This window comes from Phalacrocorax carbo, chromosome 4 (genome assembly GCF_963921805.1).
Source record: "Phalacrocorax carbo chromosome 4, bPhaCar2.1, whole genome shotgun sequence".
Classification (NCBI taxonomy): Eukaryota; Metazoa; Chordata; class Aves; order Suliformes; family Phalacrocoracidae; genus Phalacrocorax; species Phalacrocorax carbo.
Window position 1 is genome coordinate 27,039,672 of NC_087516.1, and position 21,448 is coordinate 27,061,119.

General features: G+C 40.7%; 1 protein-coding gene across 1 annotated transcript in view; it reads left to right on the forward strand.

Moving 5' to 3' along the window:
• Nucleotides 1–21,448, forward strand: part of LIMCH1 (LIM and calponin homology domains 1) — a 184,351-nt gene that overhangs the window by 79,884 nt on the left and 83,019 nt on the right. Inside the window, exon 3 of the mRNA XM_064449349.1 lies at nucleotides 799–868. Coding sequence (XP_064305419.1) covers nucleotides 799–868 — 70 coding nt within the window. The remainder of the gene's footprint in view (nucleotides 1–798; nucleotides 869–21,448) is intronic.

Sequence of the window (21,448 nt, forward strand, 5' to 3'; positions counted from 1 at the left end):
AAGCCATAAGGGTTTTCTCTTCAGGGAAGAGTGGTAAAGAAGCAATGTTTGTTGCAACAGGATTTCCCGTTTTTAGTGTCTTGGCCATTTTTTTTGAATATTCTAACAATGAACCATGTCAACACTTGTCATAGCATGTTCATGGGTGGTGGGGAACTTCGTGGGGGGTTGCTAATCTTTGGACACTGAACAGTGTTCAACTGTGGTATCATTGGCCTAACGATGTTTTAATTTTAAGTGGTGTTTTTTTGACTCCCTTTTTGTCCGTCTTCTCACATTTATGTTTTATGGGACCTCCATTCTCCACAACGTATGCAAGGATGGCATTTAATTTCAAGTATAGATGCAGAAAAATAGACAGGCCACCCATAAAGTGTATGTCCTTTCTCACTTTCCTGCAGTGCAGAAACTGCTGGACTGTTCTTCCCAAGATACATTGATAGCTGGATGCCTTCTGCGACTGGCTCTCAGGCCCTTCTAGGCATGACTTGCCTTTAGGCAATGGAGGCAGACTGATGTGACAAAATTCACCCACAGCCTGTGAAGACTGATGTGATCTAGATATATTTTAGGGTATAAAAGAGTTGTTGTTGTGGTACTGTGCTGTGGATATTTCCCCCCCCTAGTTTTAGTTCATTTCAGTGATGGGTCTTTAGGTACACACATGTGTTTTCAGGAGGGGAGAAAGGGGAACACCTTCCTTTCCAGCCATACTGAAATCCTTATGTGCTGGGGACAAGTGTTTGATAATTTGGATTTTGTGACTTACCACTTATAAATACTCCTTTCTCGTAACAGGTTGCTGAATGCAATAAAGCCGGGATTGGTAAAAAAGATCAATAGACTACCGACCCCCATTGCAGGTTTGGTGAGTATGTCAAATGGATTTAAAAAAAAAAAAATCAGTGCTGCTTTTTGCTCCTCGATTTTATGATTGTGTGATTTAGATAGTAATTATTTTTGTAATTTCAACTCTTCTAACCTAGTAAACTCAGACAGTCCCTCTCAAATCTGAACTCTGGGTGTGGTCACCTTAAGACCTCCCAGTGTTGGTTTTTTTTTACAGAACTGGGCAGTATTTAAGAGGCAAAGTAGGTTTTTAGAGGAAGAATTTCTTCTTGGTTGTATATCATGTTCCAGTTGTGGTGCTAGCTTTAGAAAGACTGGAATGTATGTGTTAGAAGCCATCACTGCAAAAAGATAGCTTTTTGGAAAGGAAGAAAAATGTACTTGTATATTTTGTCTCATTTTCTCTTTCCCCAAAATACCACAGTCTGCAGATAACATTCATTGTGGGACTGCCTAGGGAACTGTTTCATGTTGACTTTAAGGGTAGAGTAAAAGTTGGCCATAATCTGTTATAAGCAAGGAAGACCACAGAGGACATTCTGACAGCCGTGGGCTTTCAGGAGCACTTGGTGCTCAAGAGGTCACATCAGAGGGTGGCACAGTCCCATGCCTACTGTTGGGGAAGAAAGTGGGGGTATGAATGGGGTGTTGGGTTTAACAGGGTCAGCCACATAGAAATATGGCTGTATTGATTTTTACCTTGAGATGTGTCTGGGAATAAAAGGGCCCCTGAGTATGTGGAAGGTGGCCATCCTCGATTTAGACTAATGATATATATGTGGTTTCTTCCTGTTATGGCACTACTCACATTGTAGTTTGGTTATGCAAGATTCAGAACATGTTACTTGTTGATAGTTGAGGTTAAAGTTCCTTTATATAAACTGCATTAAAAAGTTTCAGTGTATTAGAAACCATGTTACATTCATTTTTAAATTGGTTCTATAATGTAATCACAAAGCCTTTGAGGATGGGTCTTTCAACCTGTAGATTGACAGGCATATTTCTGCGTAAACACTGCCTAGTTTGAGGGTTTAATTTGTGATCCCCACCACCTTTTCTCTAAAGTTTCCTTCTCTGTCTTTCTTTTCCCTTTAAAACCTATCTAGTTTTATTTCTGTGCAGTCCTATTTGAAAGGAATAGTTGATACAAACGGCTGCAAAAGATACCAGTAGTGCAGTTTTCTTTTCCTTGGCTCCCTTTCAGGAAAGACTTAATTTTTGTTATGACTGTTTGAAGAGGATGATATTGAATTACATTGGACTTTTTCTTATTCATATGTAAAATCCCAAAGGTAAGGTGGTTGTAGTAGGAGGGACATAGAAAAAGTCATTATGTGTGTATATTTTTCTCATTCCTTGAGATAAATCTCTTTTCCCAGATGTATATCTTCAAAGCATTACCAAAAGAGGGGGTTTCAGGCTATTAATGATACAGCAGATCTTTTTTGTGTTGGAGGGTGACTTTTTTTACCTCTGTGTCCTTTACTTACCTTTAGTAATTACTTTTCTAAATATTTTTCCAAATAAATAATTAGGCTATTAAAAAAGTTCACTGGAGCTTCTGGCTTCTTGAACATTACCAATGGGTGTTTTTATCTGCTGTTCTGTGAAGAAATTGCTCCAAACGAACAAAGCCATCCAAATGTCCCCTTGCTTTCAAAGGTGTCTAGTTCCTCCATACCTGCTGACTTTTGTTGCCATTTTTACTTAGTGGTAACTGTCTGTTTTAAGGTTTGCATGTGAATTTGAAATGATCGAGTGTTCTAGTCTGTTACGCGTATTTATGATGTATTATTTTAAAGTACAGACATCAGGAGTGTATCTGAGTGCAGGCGGTATCTTTTTCTTTTCTCTTACCTGTACCATGTCTGTGTGTCTGAAACTATAGTCCAGAAGCAATTATACCTCCTAGTTAGTTGACCACATATGAGGGACATGCCTTTATTTATTGCTAGTTTTTCTTTATTATCTTAGCCTTGGTTGGCTTGACATAGTATATAGTTACTTCTTTCCAGTTACTTCACCCCAGTAGGTGTGATTTCCTCCAGTACACATAGAAATGATGTGAAGGCTTCAGTACCTTTTCTGCCTTGTGTGCTTCTACATGCTTTTGAACGCCTAGGTACTGCTTGTGCCTAAAAAGAGTAACTTAATCATTCTAACAGAATTCATTGATTAATTTCTTCCTGATAGCTGATAGAATAAGTATTTAGTTCACTAGTAGAGACAACAGGTAGGTTAGCTTTTTTACAGAGTTGGAGCTAAAACTTATGAGTAATTGTGAAGTACCCAAAGTGCCTTTCCTTTCATTTTTAAGCTCCAGAGACACAAACAGTCGTATATTATGTAGCTCCACAAAATGTCTACTTGAGTCTAATTCTCCAGATGATACTCTGTTTTTCTCCTTTGTTATTGTAAGGACAAATGAAGAAGTATGCTTTATTGAAGGAAAGTAACAGTAAACTTGAAGCCTGCATTGGACACATACCAAGATGTTCACCTGGGAGTATTATCGGGTGTAAAAATTTGGCCTATATTTTGTGTTTGAGTGATTTCTCATAACACTGCTGCGAAGTATTGTATAACTGGTCTAGTGTTGACAGACTGAATTCTTCAAAGTTTTCCTGGTGTTTAAAGCTAGATGAACCTGCAGTTACTCTGAAATTCTTACCAGTGACTTGCTCGTGTGGTCTAAGAGGGAATGGCTTATTTGCAGATCTCTTGTACACCAGAGCACCAATCATGTAAAATTTATTAGTTATAGTGTTGTTGTGTTAAAGTAGGGAATTGAGGATCTGCACACCACTGTACTAAGCACAGGCCATACAAATACACAAAGATAATCTTTGTCTCGTTGCAAGTCTAAGTCAGGATGTGGATTCTATGCAGCATTACATATAGAATTACATATGTTCAGCTTGGCAGGCTTGTTTGTAATTTGCTTTGATCTCCAGAAGTGTCGACTGCTCCTGTTATCACAGCAAAAATGATACATTACTTTAATGAAATAAAATGTAGGACCAACAGTTTGGTATTCAGACTTAAAGTATTATATTTGATGAAATGCTTTTTCATTCCTGTTCAGTGTTCATTAATCCAGAAAGCTAATGCTCCCACGAAAAAGCAAATTCACAAAACATCCAAAGAGCATATTAAACCGAGGTAGGAATAACAGGCTTTGAAACAGCCGTGTTGCCAAAAGAAATTCTCTCATGTGAGAAACTGATACTGGACATCTTTGTTTTAAGACTGTCAGCTTTCCAGAAGCATCATTTCATGTATTTAATTGTGCAAGCCTGGGAAACTATTTTGGCTGAGTTATTAATTAAAAGATCATCTGAAGCAACAGAAGTATTACAAAGATGGATTATTAGATTACAATGAATATAATTAATGTATAAGTGATTTTTACAAAGCCAGCAATTTTTTTCAGTGAATTGTTGTTGGTTTCTTTCATTTTGTATGATGTTCATAGTGGGCACAACTAATTCAAGGTTTCTACTAATTGCAATTTTGTACAGCTATGCCTTATTATATATTTAATTCTACAGAAATAAAAAATTTCCAGCATCATTGTAGATAAGCTTTGCTTTATAATGATAACCACTGTGTGTTGACTATCTTTTTCCCTTAAAAAAAATTCTAGTTTTTGCTTCCTGTCCCTGAATAATGTCACTCTGTGAGAAAAGAAAAGGTTTCTGCCTTATCTTTTGTTTGACAGGGTTTAGGAGAGTTTATAGCATTACTTCAGTTCCTTGAACAATCCCCACAGGAGCTCGGACACTTACTTTCAGAGGCTGTGTGAGAGAATCTCACATATAATAGTAGGAAGTAGTCAAGACAAAGTTGGAGGGCTGAACTTTAGCTTGGATCTTGGCTCATGTTTCAGCACTACTGAATAAAAACCTGTTTACTGTGGCATCCAGTTTTCAGCTTGTGTATGGTCCTCATCTTTGTATGATTTGTGTGATTTAGCAGGGGAAAAAATAGCTCTGCAGAAGTCACCTGGCTGCATGCTTATTGCACCAAGACGAACAGAACTGTAACATGCTGTTTAAAAAGCTTGTTCCTTTGAAAACAAGGGTGGTTTTTTTTTCTTCTGTCATTATTTTCATAGGAAGTTTCTCTTGGCAAAGTGTTCTGTGGGAACTTTCTATGAACTTTATTAAGAATAGCTACCTGTCTGCTGGTGCTGGTAATTTGCTCTTACACTGTACTGTTGCATAATTCCAGTTGTTTTTTTTTATGTCATATGATGTCCCAAAGAAATTTCAGTATTGTATTAGCTTTCAGGAGTTTGTGCTTCTAATTAAGTTCAGCAAATGCCATCTTTTTTTCTTCATGCAGATATGAACCTGAAAATAAGACCCAAATATAGTGTAGTGTGTTTCATAGAATTAAAAATAATTACAGAAGATACAGAAATACATGGAACTTTAACTGTTGTGCATTATTTTTATCATTCTTTTCACTCGTACTTCAGTGTTACTATATGGGAGTTTTTCTTTAAAAGTTATCTTCTCATTCTTCCTTTTAATTTCTCACTCTTTAATTCATTGTAGTCCGTTCTGGAAAGAGCCTGCTCCTGTTGTAATATGTAGATTCATAATACATTATAATTTCTGTTTCCTTGTTTTGTACTTCTTGCTGCTGTACAGATTCATTTGCCAGCACAACTGTATCCATACAAAAGCGTTGCTGTGTAAGTTGTGGGTACATGTGAAGTAAACAGAAGCAAAATTTCCTAACTGTCTAAACCCAGTAAATTCTTGGCATTCACATCCCAAAGGCATTTTTGTGAATGTTGATGGAAAGCGAAGTGTCAACATCATAGCAAAATGCGGTGCAAACCATTCTGCCATCACTTCTGTGGATCTTCCTTGCTAAAAGGTAATTGGCTTCTCTACACCTCCTGTGCCTGCCTTCAGTTCTGATATCTGAATATTTGACTAAAACAATACTTAGGGTCTGACTGGTGGTTTGGAGCAGCACTGGGTGCTTTGGCTCATCACATATAATATATATTGAATCCTGTCAGTAAAATAATAGTATCCTTTAAAAAAAAAATTTGCATAATTGTGTCCTTGTATGCTTGTGGTGCTTGGGTTTTTTGACCCCCCAAGGTTTCTAGATTCTGCCTTCTAATTTATTTTGCATTTAGCTTTTCCTGCATATTTGTTTTGGTGTCATCTGAACCAGACAGAGCTACCTTATAAAATTCCTTTTTAATGAGTTTAGCCATATGCTGTACTCACTTCTAAGTTTCATGAAGAATACAACACTGAACTAACAGGTGTTTCTTAACCACGCTGTTTGTAAACAGAGTCTGTGTTGAGCAATCTATAGTGATGCTGTAGTTAATTCATTGCAGTAGAGGAAAACAGCCATCAATTCAAATTTGGCAGGAAGCACAGAGGAAACAGCATTGGTGGGGGAAAATGAGATGCAAACCAGTAAAAACTAAAACTTTACATTGAAATTCAGCTGGCTTTTTTTAGAGTGGATTGAAGGTTTTTATTGTTCCCAATTAACCATGCAAATGCTGTCCAGAAGGGATTGCTCTTCTCCTGTTTAGAGAAAAACTACGAGTCAAATGCAAAATACAGTGCTGGCATCTCATTCAGTATTTTATTGGTTGAAGTGGATGTGCTTGCTATGGTATTGGGTTTGGCTCCAAAACTCTCATACTTCTGATGCTGGAAACTAATCATCAGTCTGAGAGTAGCGTATGTGCTAGAGATGTATTCCACTGCTGTACTTGGTTTCTGCCTCTGTTGTCCAGGCTTCCAAGTTTGAACCTGAACCTGATGTGTGGATGTAAGAGAGGCTGAAATAATAGGAAATTAATGAAATACATGAACTGTCAAAAAAACCCAAGGGAGATAAATGACCCACTTCGTTTACTTGCTTTTGATGGTCTGAGCTGTGTTTAGCTATAAAGCACACCCACAGAGAAGTCTGAGTTCAGCCAGCTACTAGTAGGCTTCATGTTCATCATCCCACTCTAACTCATGAGCTGTCCTTAACATCTATGAGCAGCTCCCTCTGTCTTCAGCTACCAGCTGGAATGTTGCATTTATGATGGCTGGAGGTGAAACTTGGAGTGAGAGACACCTTGTTTGCTTCTAAATTGGCTATTATTGATCCCTTGCAGGTTTCCGTGTGCTCCCTGTACCCCTGGCCCCAGCCAGTGCTCAGCCAGGGCTTCTGCAGACCAACCACATAGCTGGCCTTAAAGTCCCTTCTTCTACATGCTTCCCTGGCTGCAGTGCTTACAGCCAACTCAATAAGATAAGCTGTTTGTTGGCTGGGACCACTACTTGTCATGCTAAGGTTACTGTCCTTTCTGCCAGCGTCCAGGAATTTGTCCCTTGTTACAAGCTGAAGTCTCTCATTTAGCACCCAGAGTGCCCTGAACAGTTTCCTTGTTGGGTCAGGATGGCACCAGCCAAGACGGGTAAAGGTTTGTTGGACACACATGAAGGACAGCTGTGAACCACAGCTGCTGTGGACAGATGCAAACTTTGTCATGTCATTGAGGCCCATTCCCAAACTAGACTGGTTAGGATTCAAAGGTGCAGCAGATTCACAGTCAGCTAAAGCCATGCCCTGAGCGTGCTGAGCTCTGTTGCTGCTGAGAATGTCATGATTTGGTTTGGCCAAATGCTAATAATATGTGTAAGCTCTTTGTGGCAAGGATCATCTGCTAGTCTGTTTTTGTCTAACACCTCACCCCATGAGTCCTGCTCCATGGCCAGGACTCCTAGACAGTATGTTAATACAAATAATAAATAACACTTACAAAAATATCACAGGCATTCCTGTGTCATTCACAGTCTGTTTTTAGACTGCTCTCCCAACTTGGGTCTTGAACCATGCCTTTAATCAATAGGTTTAAAATTAGTTTTATTCCCATTGAATAATTTAAAATGTTAATATGCAAATCGTCTGTGTTAAAACCAAGAGAGGATGGTCACTGCAGAAGATGTCCTTTTTGAATTTTTTTTGTTTTATCTTACACAGAGACTGTTTTATTGCCCAGCCCTGAGAAGGGAATGCCAACTACTGTGCTTTAGAAAAAAAAGAGCTTGATTTAAAACCCGAGTTTACCTGTTCGGGGGCTGTCAAGTAACTTCACAAAGATATTGTTTATAAAAGCATATAGATAAAGGCTTAGTGTAATGATTGCTTACCTTTATTAAACCTCCTATGTCCAAAAAAAAAAAAAAAGTGAAGGATTCCAGGGATAACATTTGAAATGGGAAAAAGAAAAACATTGCTGCTACTGAAGTGCTAATGCTAGGCAGCTGAAATGTGAACTTGCCCTTATCATGGCATTAACCTTTACTATAAATGACAGAGTCTTGCCTCAGGCTGGGAAGGGCAGCTGGCTTGCAGGAGGAGCTCATTCTGCACCCATGGAAAATGCAGGTTGTCCACTGGATTAAGTTTTAGATTTGTTTTCAGATCCTAAAGGTCCTTCTACAAGTTCAGCCATGACTTGCATTATGTTGGTTTACTGACTCTGGTTGAGTGAGTATTTCAGAAATGACAAGCTTTTGAAGAACAATCTCTAAGTAAGGATCAGAAACAAAATTATAGTTTGACAGACAAAATGCCATTCACTATGTAGCTTGTATGTGCACTAAATGAAGTGAAGAATCCAGTGCCTTCCTCAAGCTGTTGTCTTAGAAACGAAAGGCCTCCTGAGCAGAATGACAAACTCTTCAGGACAAAGCCCACTGTTGAAGCTTATGACTTCTCTTAAGAGTTGGGCAAATGCCACGTGCTCTGGAGGCATGTACTGTCTTCGGGAGTTTTCAGTGAAGGAGTTGGATGCCCTGAGACTGCGAATGTGTTCCCTGTGCCCTGTGACGAATGTGGCACTGTGAGAGATGTAGCCAGGCACCTGCAATCTTTGGGTGACTTCTGTTGCAAAAATGGTTAGTTTGCCAAGCAGAATATAAAAAGAAGTACTGAGCTGGTGTGCTGCATGTGTGTAGGCCAGCACACATTAAATAAGCAGAGCTGCAACTGTGCATGTCTTGAGGGTAAAAGGCATATCAGCTTTCGACCTTAACAAGAAAAACTAGACCTGAGGCTATGGTTGCTTTCAGCTTTTCTAAAGTTGACTTTCCTACACCCTCTGCTATACCAGCACTGGCACTCATATGGCTATTAGCTGCAGTGGACAACTGATCTGGCTGAAAAATACCCTTTTCCTTCACTTTATGGTGGGCAACTGCATGGGCAGAAGGGAAGGAACAGGCTTGCTGTGTTGGAGGACAGAGGTGTCATTAGATCAGCTTAAAATAGTTGCAAAGCTGCAGCTAGGGAGTTTAGACGTAGATGCAATCCTTAAGTTATTGACCAAAATCAAAAGACATAGGGACCAGGGAAAGTCTTATTCTGGAAGCCCCATTTTAAAGGTTGACTGTGTTTAAAACTATACTTAGTAGCACTCTCAATCCCTAATTTGGGAAAGCCTCTCACAGGTTGGAGTCTGTAGGTCTGCACTATAAATACCGTCCCTGATCCTCAACTGTCTTTTTCAGTGATATGTAGCCTCCGCTGTAGGGAACAGCTAGATGCCAGTATTTGAGAGAGTGAGAGCTAAATTCAGTGTAAACAGGTTGATGGGAGTAAGGATATTTGCTGTACTTGCTGCTACCCTGCATTCTCACAGCATCCGAGAAGTGAACGCTGCTGCCCACAAAATCCACATGATATGGCCTGGAGAATGTCGATAACCGGATAACAGTAGCACTGGAGATGTGAAAGGGGAGCGTTCCTTCCAAAGAGCTCTTAACCTGACTAGTCCCTGGGAGGTGAGCGGGAACAAAAGTTTCCACAGTGTGGTCAGACCAACAGACCTGCCACCTCAAAATGGGCCAGGGAGGCTCAGCCTTCCTATTACCCCTTCCTCTTGTGAAAAGGGGACAAGCATGAGTTAGCGATGGTCTGTTGTGACCCTAGCCCTCAGGCTGAAGATGGTGGCAGAAGAATGCTGTCTTTAATCCCCTTCTTGGCTGTGAATCAACTTGGTGAAGTCTGTTGCAGTTTATGTCTGCTAGCAACTGTTCGTACTGTTTCTATGCTGAAAACCTTTCCGGGCACTGTAAGTGGATTTCTGTCAGATGATGTGCGTGTCACTAGCAGGAGCCTACGTGCTGAATGCAGATGATGGAACGTGTCTCGCTCCAAAGATCACATTGCAGTTGTTTCCCTGGCTTAAAGCAAACAGACAAAAAGGTAAACTGGTAGAAAACTAGTGCCTCAAAGATCTGTGCGCAGTGACTTCTTTGGTTTAAGAGCCCAGTAAAAATCTGCAGTCTGGAGCTGTGGTCAAGAGTTCATGGAGGCTGAAATATCTGACACTGAAGTCTCCTTGCCTTCTGCATTCCTCAGTGCTCCTGGATTGAAGCCACTCACTTCCTGCTTGGCACAGTACTTTCCAATTGTAATGTGCTTCCTCTTAAATGTCCAGAGGTCTAATGATACTATTGTAAACCTGTTAAAATTAATGCTGCAGAGGAAGCAGCTTGGTTAATTGCTTGTACAAAAGTACGGTGGTAGGCTACTATCTGACTGAGGGACATCAAAGCCATTAACAATTAACCTTTTAAAAGCTGAATAGCTTTGTGATACTACGTGGAAGTCTGTCCCACAGCTTAGTAGGAGCACTACACATTCATTTCTGGACAAGCAATATAACTAACGGTCTCGAAAATTAACATTGCAGTACAGAGGCAATCCTCAGCTCTTTGAAATAGTGTCGTCCTGGTAAAATCCTTTCTATTGCCACTTTTTTGTTTGCTTCTGCCTCCTCATCTTCATGCAGGAAGCACTGTTACTCAGATGCTGAATGCCTGTTTCTCTTTGGGGCAATAGTGTGCACTGATTTATTACAGTGAAACGTATGAAAGGGAGGTCTCTTTTCAGACTTTCCAAGAGAGAGTATTGAACTTGCTAAATGTGTGCATGCATCCAAGTGTGTACTGAGTTCAACTCCACTTTTTTCAGTCCACTCTGTATGCTCCTTCACACCTCAGCTTTTCTCTTTGAATTGTACTAGTTCTCATGCACAACCTAGACTCAAGCTTGTGTTTCCCCATAAGGCCGATGGTAAACATTATGCTTCCCCTTCCCCTTCTTTTCCTTTTTAGTCATAATGTTGGTATTATTTGCTTTCCTTTTACTGCAACAGCTAGAGGGATGTTACTCGGTGTGTTGCAAAGTTATATCAGTGTGTTGGGAGGCGCGCTGGACTGAGTGCCAGATGGGAGTCTTATCCTTGCACCTGTTGTGGGTCAACAAACTTCAGGCCTTAAACTGATATAGCCTGGGTTGCTGGTGCTCTGCTAGCTTCTTGCCTTTTATAACTGTTGGGTGCTGTTTAGCTTGGCTGCACAGCCAAATCCCATGGGTGTTTCCAAGCATTCCTGGATGTTTCTAATACCTTCTCTTAACGAAAGCTGCCTTGTCGCTGTTGTCCTTTGAAATGCCGTTTCTAGTTTGGTTGGAAGGAGGCTTATTGTTTTTTTCCAAAACCAATCCTAACTTTATTACTCCTGCCTAGCAACAGCATTAGGGATCTTAGAGCTAATGCCTGGCGTTAGCTGAATACATGAGTTGCCAGTAGGTCTTTGCATCCTCATCTTTCCATTCAAGCTCCAATCATGCAGTCATAGAGGCTCCTGTGAAGCTGCTTGGTGAGTGCCTTCAGAGAGAAGCTGCAGGCCTGATTGCCCGGTGACAGGTTACGGGGATGTGGAGCCCGGCAGTCGCAACTGTAAAAGCTCAAGTGTCAGTGGGATGTACCTAACCATGCAGGCAGCAGCTAGTCTTTGGCTGACTATGGGGGGATCCAAGGTAATTTTTTCAGCTAGGGAGGGCTGAACTGTGAAGCAGCTCTGTTTCCTTGGCCAGCAGTGCATGAATTAGGAACGCTGGTCAGTGGTTTCCAGTTTTAACCTTCCTGTCCTTCCTACCTCATATTCCTTCTGCCCCACAGCAGTAAAAAGGACTATGCTATCCTGAGCCTGGTTTTCAGTCCAAAACTGACAGGCCTGCTAGATAAGAAGTGTGACGGTTATATATTAATTTTAGGAGTTACAGGGATCAGCCGAAAAGTATTAGCACCATTATACAGTATGTCCCTTGTTATTTAAAAGGGAGGATGGTGAATAGGTTCAGTTGTTTAAGGTTTCAAGTAATCTAGGGTAATTTTCAGTGTAATTAATACATCTCAGGAATTTGACCCTTGTTGGGATAACAAGAAGTTCTGGATAACTGAGGTGATACTGTAAACAAGTCATGAAAATTGTGCCAGAAAACCATCTGCGCAGGTTAGTAGCACAAGCTAATAAAATATCTCAACTTGTGATCTAGAAAAATAATTTATATGGTTTTTACTTGACATATGCAGAAGTAGAAAAAAACCTTTCTTTTTGTACAATTCTTGGAGGTTTTCTTTCATTAAGTTTCTCCTGTTACCCCTAAAGAGGTCAGACAATAGTCGCTCCTTAAACCGTAACAACTGCTTGAGAAGTAGAACTTGAAATGTCCTGGGTGCTGCACACATTAGACACAGACATGCTGTTTATTTTCAAAGAAAATACAAGCAAATAAAAAAAAAACAAACAAACCTTACTACCGGTACAGGCTTGAATCTAGGTATTGGAAACAATGTATATTCTGACATTTCATAGAACAAATCATGAACAAATTCAGGAATTGCATCAATCATTGGCAAAACTACTTGCGAACTGGTAAATCAAATGGAATGGTCCCCAGAGAGTGCTGTCAGAGCTTTTATAAAAAGCCTACAAAGAGGCAGAGAGGTAAGTAAGTAAATAAATAGATAAATGTTGTGCTCCAAAAGAACACATAAAATTCCTTACTAAAGTCAGTGTTTAGTGTCAGTTAGTGTTTACGTAAGTCAGACTTACATAAAAAAGAAACATGACAAAGTTTGTCCTAGGAGGCTAGGTTTTGTTTTGCTCCAGGTTTTTTGAGAAACAGAGCCAGGCTAGCTTGATCTTCCTTCTTAGTGTGTACACCTGTGTTTTATTTTTACAGTTGCTGAATAGTGGCTGGGAGGAATCTGATATGTCAGTGTACTAGAATTTTAGACAAGGAAGAAGCATGATAATTATATTCTCTTGGAGAAGTGCTGCAGTCAGACAAAAATTTGAGTAAGCAAGGTATGAGCAGAATTATATTAGAATGGGTGATACTTTATCTTCAGCATTATTGCACCAGTTACTTGTTCTTTCATTCTGTCTGAAACAATGAAAAGAGCAAAAGTCAATCCAATATTATGATTAGTAGGAAGGGAGTTTAGGAGCTGTATCCTCACATATGCCTGGCCCCAACTTCTGAGCGTTTCAGATCTGTGAATGATACAGCCAGTAATGATCGCAGTCTTGTTTTCCTGCAAAGTAGGTATCAAGCTTACTGGTATGAGTGTCTGCCTTCAGAAGTTTGTAATTAAGAAAAAACACATAGATGCGGTTAGAAACGAAACAGAAATGAGGTATTTGTCAGCACAGCGTTATCAGCAATCCTGGGATCTAACTGATGTTGGCTCTTTGTAGGCATACCTGTCATGCAGAATTTTGGGGAGGATAATGGAGTAGTTCTAGTGAAATTTAGAGGAGGCTATTCATAAGCATGAGGACTGTGCATGAGAAAATATACAATCCAAAATCTGCCTAGAGTCAGCACCCACAGTATTAGACTAAGTTGGCTAGTTCCCAGCGGTGTTTGAGACCTTAAATGCTCTTTAGTCCTTACCCTCTGGTTGATCAGAGATTAATCACTTGCTTTTTAAAATATTATTACCCAATCTCTGGAGCCACCCTGTCCTGATTAAAATTCACTTTCTCAAATATGATTTTGGAGAATTGAAGTCCTTGGATCCCAGACTTTTACATATTTTTAAAGAACTGCAAGTTCTTGGTGTTCTTGTAGTACTTGAGTTAAAAATTCTTGCAGCTAGTTTATCTTCCTGAGAGTAATTCACCTTACTTATTCTATCTTTTTTGGCTGAATTTGATGAGCAATATTAGAGAAATCCAGCACTTAAGTCTGCATACAAACTATAATGTAAGCAAATGGCAGACCAAGAACTTCAAAGATTGTTGTCAGTATTCTCCATCGCAGATTCCAGTGTGATTTATTCTCTTTGTATAACAATGTTCAACTATTCTTGTCCTTTATAACTTTACAATACAAGTTGGAGGAATAGAAGTGCCAGACTGGGGTTAGGAAGTGAACAGGAAATAAATAAGAGGAAAAACAGTCAACTGGTCTATTCAGGATAATAGAAGGTGGAGTTTGGGATATGCCAGAGAATGGAAAAGCCTGGATAACCTCCGTGTTGTGGGTGTGGGCAACTCACTGAACAGCCCTCTTGGGTTCAGCAGCAGCATCTATCACCCTGGCTCAGCACAGCCACAGGATGGCTCTTGCAGGAGAGCAGCTCTTCTGCCAGCGCCTTTCTCATTTTGGGGGCAAGTGGCCCAAAAACACGTGATCAGCTTAGCGGTGCAGCATAGCACATTTAAGGATTTCCAGGTAGCCAGAAAGCCCCAGAAAGTGGTCATTGCTCATGTGGTAGCTAACTCTCCAGGCTCTCTGCGGTCATAGGCAGAGCATGGGGCATGCTGAAGGCCCTGGGCATCTCTGAGCTGGCTGGTATGTATGTGCACAGGTACAAAGAACATGTGTGCCCAGGGTCTGGTACCTCCTGGGTGGTTGGGTTCCCTGTACTGCAGTTTGGGCAGTGTTCCCACATCACCTAAGGTGGTTGCATAGCTCTGTAGCCTCTGTATTTGGATGGGGCTACATCTGTTGACCTTGTAAACTGCAGGTAGCTCTTGGTAGCATCTCCGGATTTAAGGGCTGATTAGCTTCAGCACAGTGCTGAGCCTCAGCTGGGTCCATGATTCAAGCAAGGCAGTATTGCATCTAGTAATTATTCCCCAGTCACTAGGAAGGGCGGTGTAGAGATGCTTGCCAAAGCCAGTAAGTCCCACTGGCCTTGAACTGTTTTTTCGGGTAGCCATGTGTAACATTTGCATTCTCCAGAAATCTGCGTCTACAGGAGTGGTTTGGAGATATGTGAGCTGGCTGGGGACTGGGGCTCTGCAGTGCTTTAAATCAGCGGCTTCGTGTTGGCTCTGGAGCTACTACAGCTGCTTTCATGGCCTGTGAAGCCTGGCCTAATAACCTTGCTGGACTCTACTGGTTCTGCTGTCTAGATAACACCTCTCTCTGATCAACCAGCTGAACTCTGAGTCCCTCCGTTGAGGAAAGGAAAAAATCATATTTGCTTTAAATTTACACTTTTCCTTTATATATTCTCATCAGCTAAGTTTTACCTCAATCTATATAATGTGTCTTTAAATTGCAAAAGTTTTCAGAAGTAGCGGGTGAGGATTTGGAAGCTTGTTGTTTGAAGGTGCATGAACATCTCTGCTAGCTTTACTTGTGACCGTTTTGAGCAGGAGCTACTGGTTATACCCAAATAAGCTGAATTATAAGCACAGTTGGCTGTTTTCCTCTACAAACAAAAGGTGATCTCTAATCTTGTTAGGACAGAGCGTAGGGTATAAACTGAAATTTTAGGAATAAATTATCAATGATAGCTGATTTGTTCCCCCTTCTTTTTCCCTTGACCAACATACGTGACAAGCTATTTCTGCCGTCTCTGCTCCTAAGTTCCTGTTCCTAAAGGCTTGGTGTGATGCACGTATTCATCTTCCTACCCTTGTTGCTTTGTGCATTCCTAGGGGAGAGAGGATGTTGCAGAAGTATGCTTCAAGTACACCTCTAGTGTGTTGACAGAAAACTGAACAACAGGAACATCTGTCTTGTAGGAGGAGAGACCCTTTTCTGTCCTCTGTTCTGCTGCCCAGAGGAACCAGAACCAAGACATTGTGAAAGAGCTGGGAGAAAGCCTTACAGTAGAAACACACTGTATTAAAGAAGAGTTCCTTTCTTTCCCTCTTGTTTTAATCATTGATTTTATGCCCAATAACTTGAGGAAATTCTACTTCTTAAATACTTTTCATTCCTCCTGAAAGCTTAGTCTTCACAACTGCAAATGACTCTGGCATCCAGATGTAACCCATGAATCTTGCTTTCCAAATAGCCCTTCAGAGGCATGACCTCTGTAGACTTAATGAACAGTAGTAATTTAAGTTGGCTATTCTGCAGTCCATCTAGGTCTGCAGCTACTGTAGCTTCATGAATAATTGTGCCGGTTCCTGAATTATATCTAGGGAATACTTTACTGACGGTTAAAAAGGGATGGAAAATAAATCACTGCCAGACTATTAGGTAGCTCATCTTGCCTTGAATACTTACCATAAAAAACAAACAAACAACAAAAACCTGACTGGAGGTATTCCAGATGACTGACAGTTATGGCCATGCTATCTAGACACCAAATGTACGTTTTCAAATCTGAGAAACAAATAATAGATGCATGGATTGAGTGGTGGTAGTTAGTAATTCAGGCAGTTACACTCTGTATGGTTGAAGTTAAGAATGGGCACTGATTTACTTAGTATCTTTTTGCAAAAATATTTTGGTTGTCTGTGAAATGCACTTGCAGCAAATTAAAAATTATTTTCTTCCCCTTCCTCTTCCTTGCTGAAATTATTCTAGACATCTAAATTTGAAAGCTGTCTATTTATTTTTTTACTGGAAGTAAAAACAATAATGCAGGTTTTCCAAGTGGAACGTACTGGAACTTCATTCATTACAAAAAGCCAATTAAAAAAAAATAGTGTTTTTTGGACGCAAAAAGCTTCCTTTAGAAATATTTCCAAGGAAACCCCAACCTGTACATTAAAGAAGTCCAGTATGTTTTATGTAACGTTGGCATGAAAATGCAAAGCTATGAGTGGGGGGGGAAACGTATGTCAGGTATCATGTAACAGCAGCAAAGAGATTTCTGATGTTTATCAAACCTTGAACACCACGGATTATTAAAACATATTCCTTGGCAATAAAGAGCAGATATTTAATTTGAAAGGAGAAATGGAATTTGTTGCTTTTTTTGCAGAGGTCATGAACGGAGCAGGAATGAGTCCTCCTTGGTGGTTTCACTGTTTTGCTATTTGCCTTGGGGAACAGAGATTTGGTCTGATTCTAACAGCTACTGCCAGGCCCCAGGCCCCCACAGGCAGCTTTCTTGCATCTTTTGAGGCCCACCTACAGCAGTTGTACTTGGACATTGGGATGCAGAGTTCCCTCCAGCAGCTCTGGCTGCATAGTATCCTGATTCTTGCGTAGTGGATTGCCATCTTTGTTGAAGAATCCCAAGTGTTGGCTAACTGTTACTATTTTTGTCCTCAAATGGAAGATAGCTTTGCTTCATATACCAAGCAAAAGAGAATATACCATGTAAAAGAAAGGGGCAGGAAAGTAAAGTTAGGTTAATAATGAGTATTTACTGCAGTTAGGTTCTTCTAATTACGAGGCTGCCAGGCAGTGGTCATATATTCACTTTCAGAGGTTTCGTGACAAACTGATTTTAATTTTAAGTACCAATTTCTTTTCTACCTTTACAGTTTCAAACCTTAATAATGAACTCTACAAAATTTCAGCTGTTCTCTGGCCCTGGATGGTCAAAACTCTGTGCTTAGCTAGTTCAATACAGTTGCATGCAGCAAAACTTCAAATGAGATTCATCATGCACATATTTTAATAAAAATCCTGTATTTTCTGGGATTCTACAACTTTAAGGAAATCTGCTTCTGTGCCCAAGTAGGAAGACAGCTGATAAGTGACCCAGGGTAAAGTAAGAATCGAGGCTATAAAATACAGCTTTGTGTCTCTGATTAATTAGGTTCATGTGTATCAGAAAAGCATCAGGTGTAAATCTCACTATTGCTCATTTCCAGTTACTTTTTTTTTGTCCTTGTCATCTGCTTTGGATGTAGTGAGAGAGGAAAACTTGAAACACTCTGTAGTGATCACAGGTTGAGAAGTACTTTTTCAGATAGTCATCTCTGAATGTGTGTGCAGGTGCACTGGTTATGCTTTAAGTTACCTATACTGGTTTATCCTGGTCAGGTAACCAGTGACCCTCAGACACACCTTTTTGGGTGGAGAGGCTCATGCACAGGATTTTTCCCTCATTTTCTTCTCTGCTAGCCCCACTCCATCCCAAAGGTCCTGTGGCAAGTTGCATCTGACAATTCCCTGGAGCTGGGTCCCTTGGATAGTCAACACTGCTCTTCCTGGAAAACAAGGTTATTTTCTCCACAGTCGAGTCAAAATGTAGAAAGCAGGCACTGGGTAACAGTGCCCTGAGATATCGTATGTGATCAAAGGGATACCTTGAAGCTTTGAATCTGTAGGCGGGGAAAGGAAGGCAGGGTATGTGAAAAAGGTAGTATCTTTTAGTAGACCTGCTAATATAATTAAGGAAAACATGAAATAAATTTTAGCACATACCTTTGCTTTGCATAGGTAATCTCCTTTACCACCACAGTACAATGTCTTAGCAGGAACACATTCATAGCTTTTTAAAAGCATCTGCTGTGCCACGGCTTAACACACAATTGCTGGTCAAGAAAGGCAAAGGTTTGTTCAGCAGTGTTTGGTTGTAGTCGATGGCTGTACTGAACACGTAATGGGCTTATTTGTGTCGGGGCTTAAGCTATTTGCAGTATTCCTTTGGATTACCCCAGGGCTGTACTTTTTAGGTATATCACTCTGGAGGTAATTCAACTTTATTCATCAATAATTTATTTTTTTTTCTTTTTAATGCAGGGTGATAAGCTTTAACAGTACATCTATTGAAAAACTGTATTCTCCCGTATTTAACTATCAGGTTAGTTTCTTTGGTGGTCCCATTGTTTGGACCCCCCTGACTTTTAGACTGGTTTTGTTTGCACAGTATCTGGTGTAGTAGATCTTATGAGTTATAACTCTAGATTTCAAGTTTCTGTATTTTTGTGTTTATTTTAAGCAGTTTGAGATTGCTGCCTTTGAGATTTTCTAAATCTGTAGTCAGACCGTGTACTTTCCTTAACACTTTATCGTGTCCTGATAATTACACACAAATAAACCAAACTTAGAAAACAGCATGTCCTCCGTAGTTGTGAATTTTTTGCCTGTTTTTTGTATTTTGCTGTAGAGCTTAGTTGTGGGAGCAGCAGCCACAGGGATGTGCTGACAACAGAGAGTGTCCCGTTTCCCCAAGAGGATGTCCTGAGGGAAGCGTTGTGGCACTAGCCGTGGTTTCAGGGTTCCTTGAAATCTGTGTTTAGGTTAGTTATGCTCCCAGCACTCATAATGTGAGTGCAAATAAAGGTCAAATTTGTCTTCATGACCTTTTTTCCCCTCCTTCAGATAGACAGCACAGCTATTGCCAGGAGGATGGGTAAGAAAGGGTAGATGCCACAGATGCTGAGCTGTGGTTGCACTGATAACATTGCTGTTGTGATGTTTCTTTCCTTCTTGTCTTTTTTTGTAGCTCTCTTCCCAACCAGCTCTGCGGTAAGTCTTGTACTGACCCAGTACATAGCCCAACCAACAAGGCAGAACAAGGTAAATAACAGTCCTTTCCATCACAGGAGAAGAATCCATGCTTTGCTTTTTTGGTAGTGTCTCTCCTGTCCTTGTGTTTTTACCCATCTGCCTCAGGACCTGCAAGGTGAATTCCCAGCAGCTTCTAGGAGTGCTCGGCTGCACTTCAATGTACGTGAGCTTGTTCTTAATCCTGCTCTTGGTGAGCTTTATTAATAAAAAATGTGAAAAGTGGATAGCAGAAGACAACATGAAACTGAAGCCCAAACCCTTACAAGCCAAGCACTATTATCTGGTACTAAAAAAGCTGCAGACAGGGAATGGAAAGGAAATGTTGTCCTTTTCTTTGGCTATAGCATGGCTGTTACCATAGAATATGGCATCAGATAGGCACCTCCTCTCCAAGATTGGGTGAAATCTGACATCTGGCTGACATCTGGCTGTGATTTCATCAGCATCGGAGCCTGGAAACGCTTTGGGGTTTTCCCCTGCCCGCCTATGTTCTGTCTTCATTGCTGTAAACAAAGCCATCTTACTCAGGGTGTATCTTGGGTTTGGCAGATCTGAAGGAATGCACATCATCTGATTGCTCTCTCTTCCCCCAAAGACAAGGATATTGAGTGACCCCCCCATTTGTTTAAATGTTTTATTTGTGCCTTCAGGGATAATGACCTGATGCAGCAAGGAGAAATATCGGGACCTACTTAACTAGTGAAGTCATAGGGTCAGCCTTGTGCTTGTGCTGTGTGGACCCCTCCCACCCCCCTGTGGTTTGCTTTTGCCTGTTGAGTTGAAGGCTGCTCTTGCTCATGTTCTTTTGTATGGTCCCCTCCCATTATCTCTTTCTGTTTCCTGCTATCCTTCTCCTTTCCCTGTCCACAGTGTCTCTTCCCTCCTTGTACATCATACCACAGTGCAGGCATTTTAAGTTTATTTTTTTAATTTGCAGAAATAAGATACATCATCCATTCTGTACCCAGCATGAAATTTTCACTACCTGCTCAGGACCTATGGTGCCATTTTATATTCTGAGCTCCTTGCATTTGCCTTTCGTTATGCACAATATGGCCATTCCTGTTGCGGGATTTTAGTTACAACCATCATACAAATGATAGTAATATGCAGCACTGCTTAAGAGGCTTCTAAATGTGGTTGAAATTTATTATAGGGGAAAGATCTTAAAAAGCAAATAATCTGATGGTGAAGGCCAGATTTAGGAAAATGTCGAAGACAATTTCTTGAGTAGTGCTACTGTACTTCTGATTTTTCTCAAATCCGGAGGACAAGTGTACTCACAACTTGATTTGCTAAACACATTTATTCTGGACTTGTGTTTTAGACCTCTCCTGTCCCCTAATCAATTCTCATTACATGATTTTGAGGGTTTCTTGTTGTTGTTGTTGCTTATTTTCAGTTTATTAATGTAAATTGAATGTGCTTGTGTTTTATATGAGACTGATGATTGGAACTACTAGCAAAAGATTTTGCTGGATGCCAAAAACAGTAAGAGCAGCTCTCTGAAAAGATGTATGTTCTTTCCTTTGCCCAGCTTTTCTTTCACACTATCAAAGCAGGGCAAGTTTTATACTACCAAAGTAGTGTAAAGTAGTGGTGTCACAGTTGCGCGCTATCTTCTTGCTCTAGGCACTTGCCATTTTCCAACCTAGTAAGCCTGGTTGGAAGCAGCAGGATCTAAGCGCCTTGGTAGGAATTTGGCACTTCTAGCTAAATCTTCAGGGTCTGGTTTCTGGGATATTATCTGAAGATTGCTTAGAGCCACGTTTGGGGTTTCTTGTATGCTTTGTGTAGTTGCAGTAGGCTCCCAACGGACCCATTTTCTTCAGAGTTTTTAAGGTGGCTTTTGCCTTTTCGTTAAGGGAGCGGGGCTATCGTTTGAGGAGACGCACCTTTTCCTCGTTGACTGTCCAAAAAAGCCAAGCCGCCGCCTTCTTTCTTTGCAAAGCCAGTCTTGGGCCGCCGTCTCTGCGGAGCTCTTGGAGGTGCTGCCCGTCGGGCACTGGGGCCCGCCGGCGCCCCGGCAGGGCCA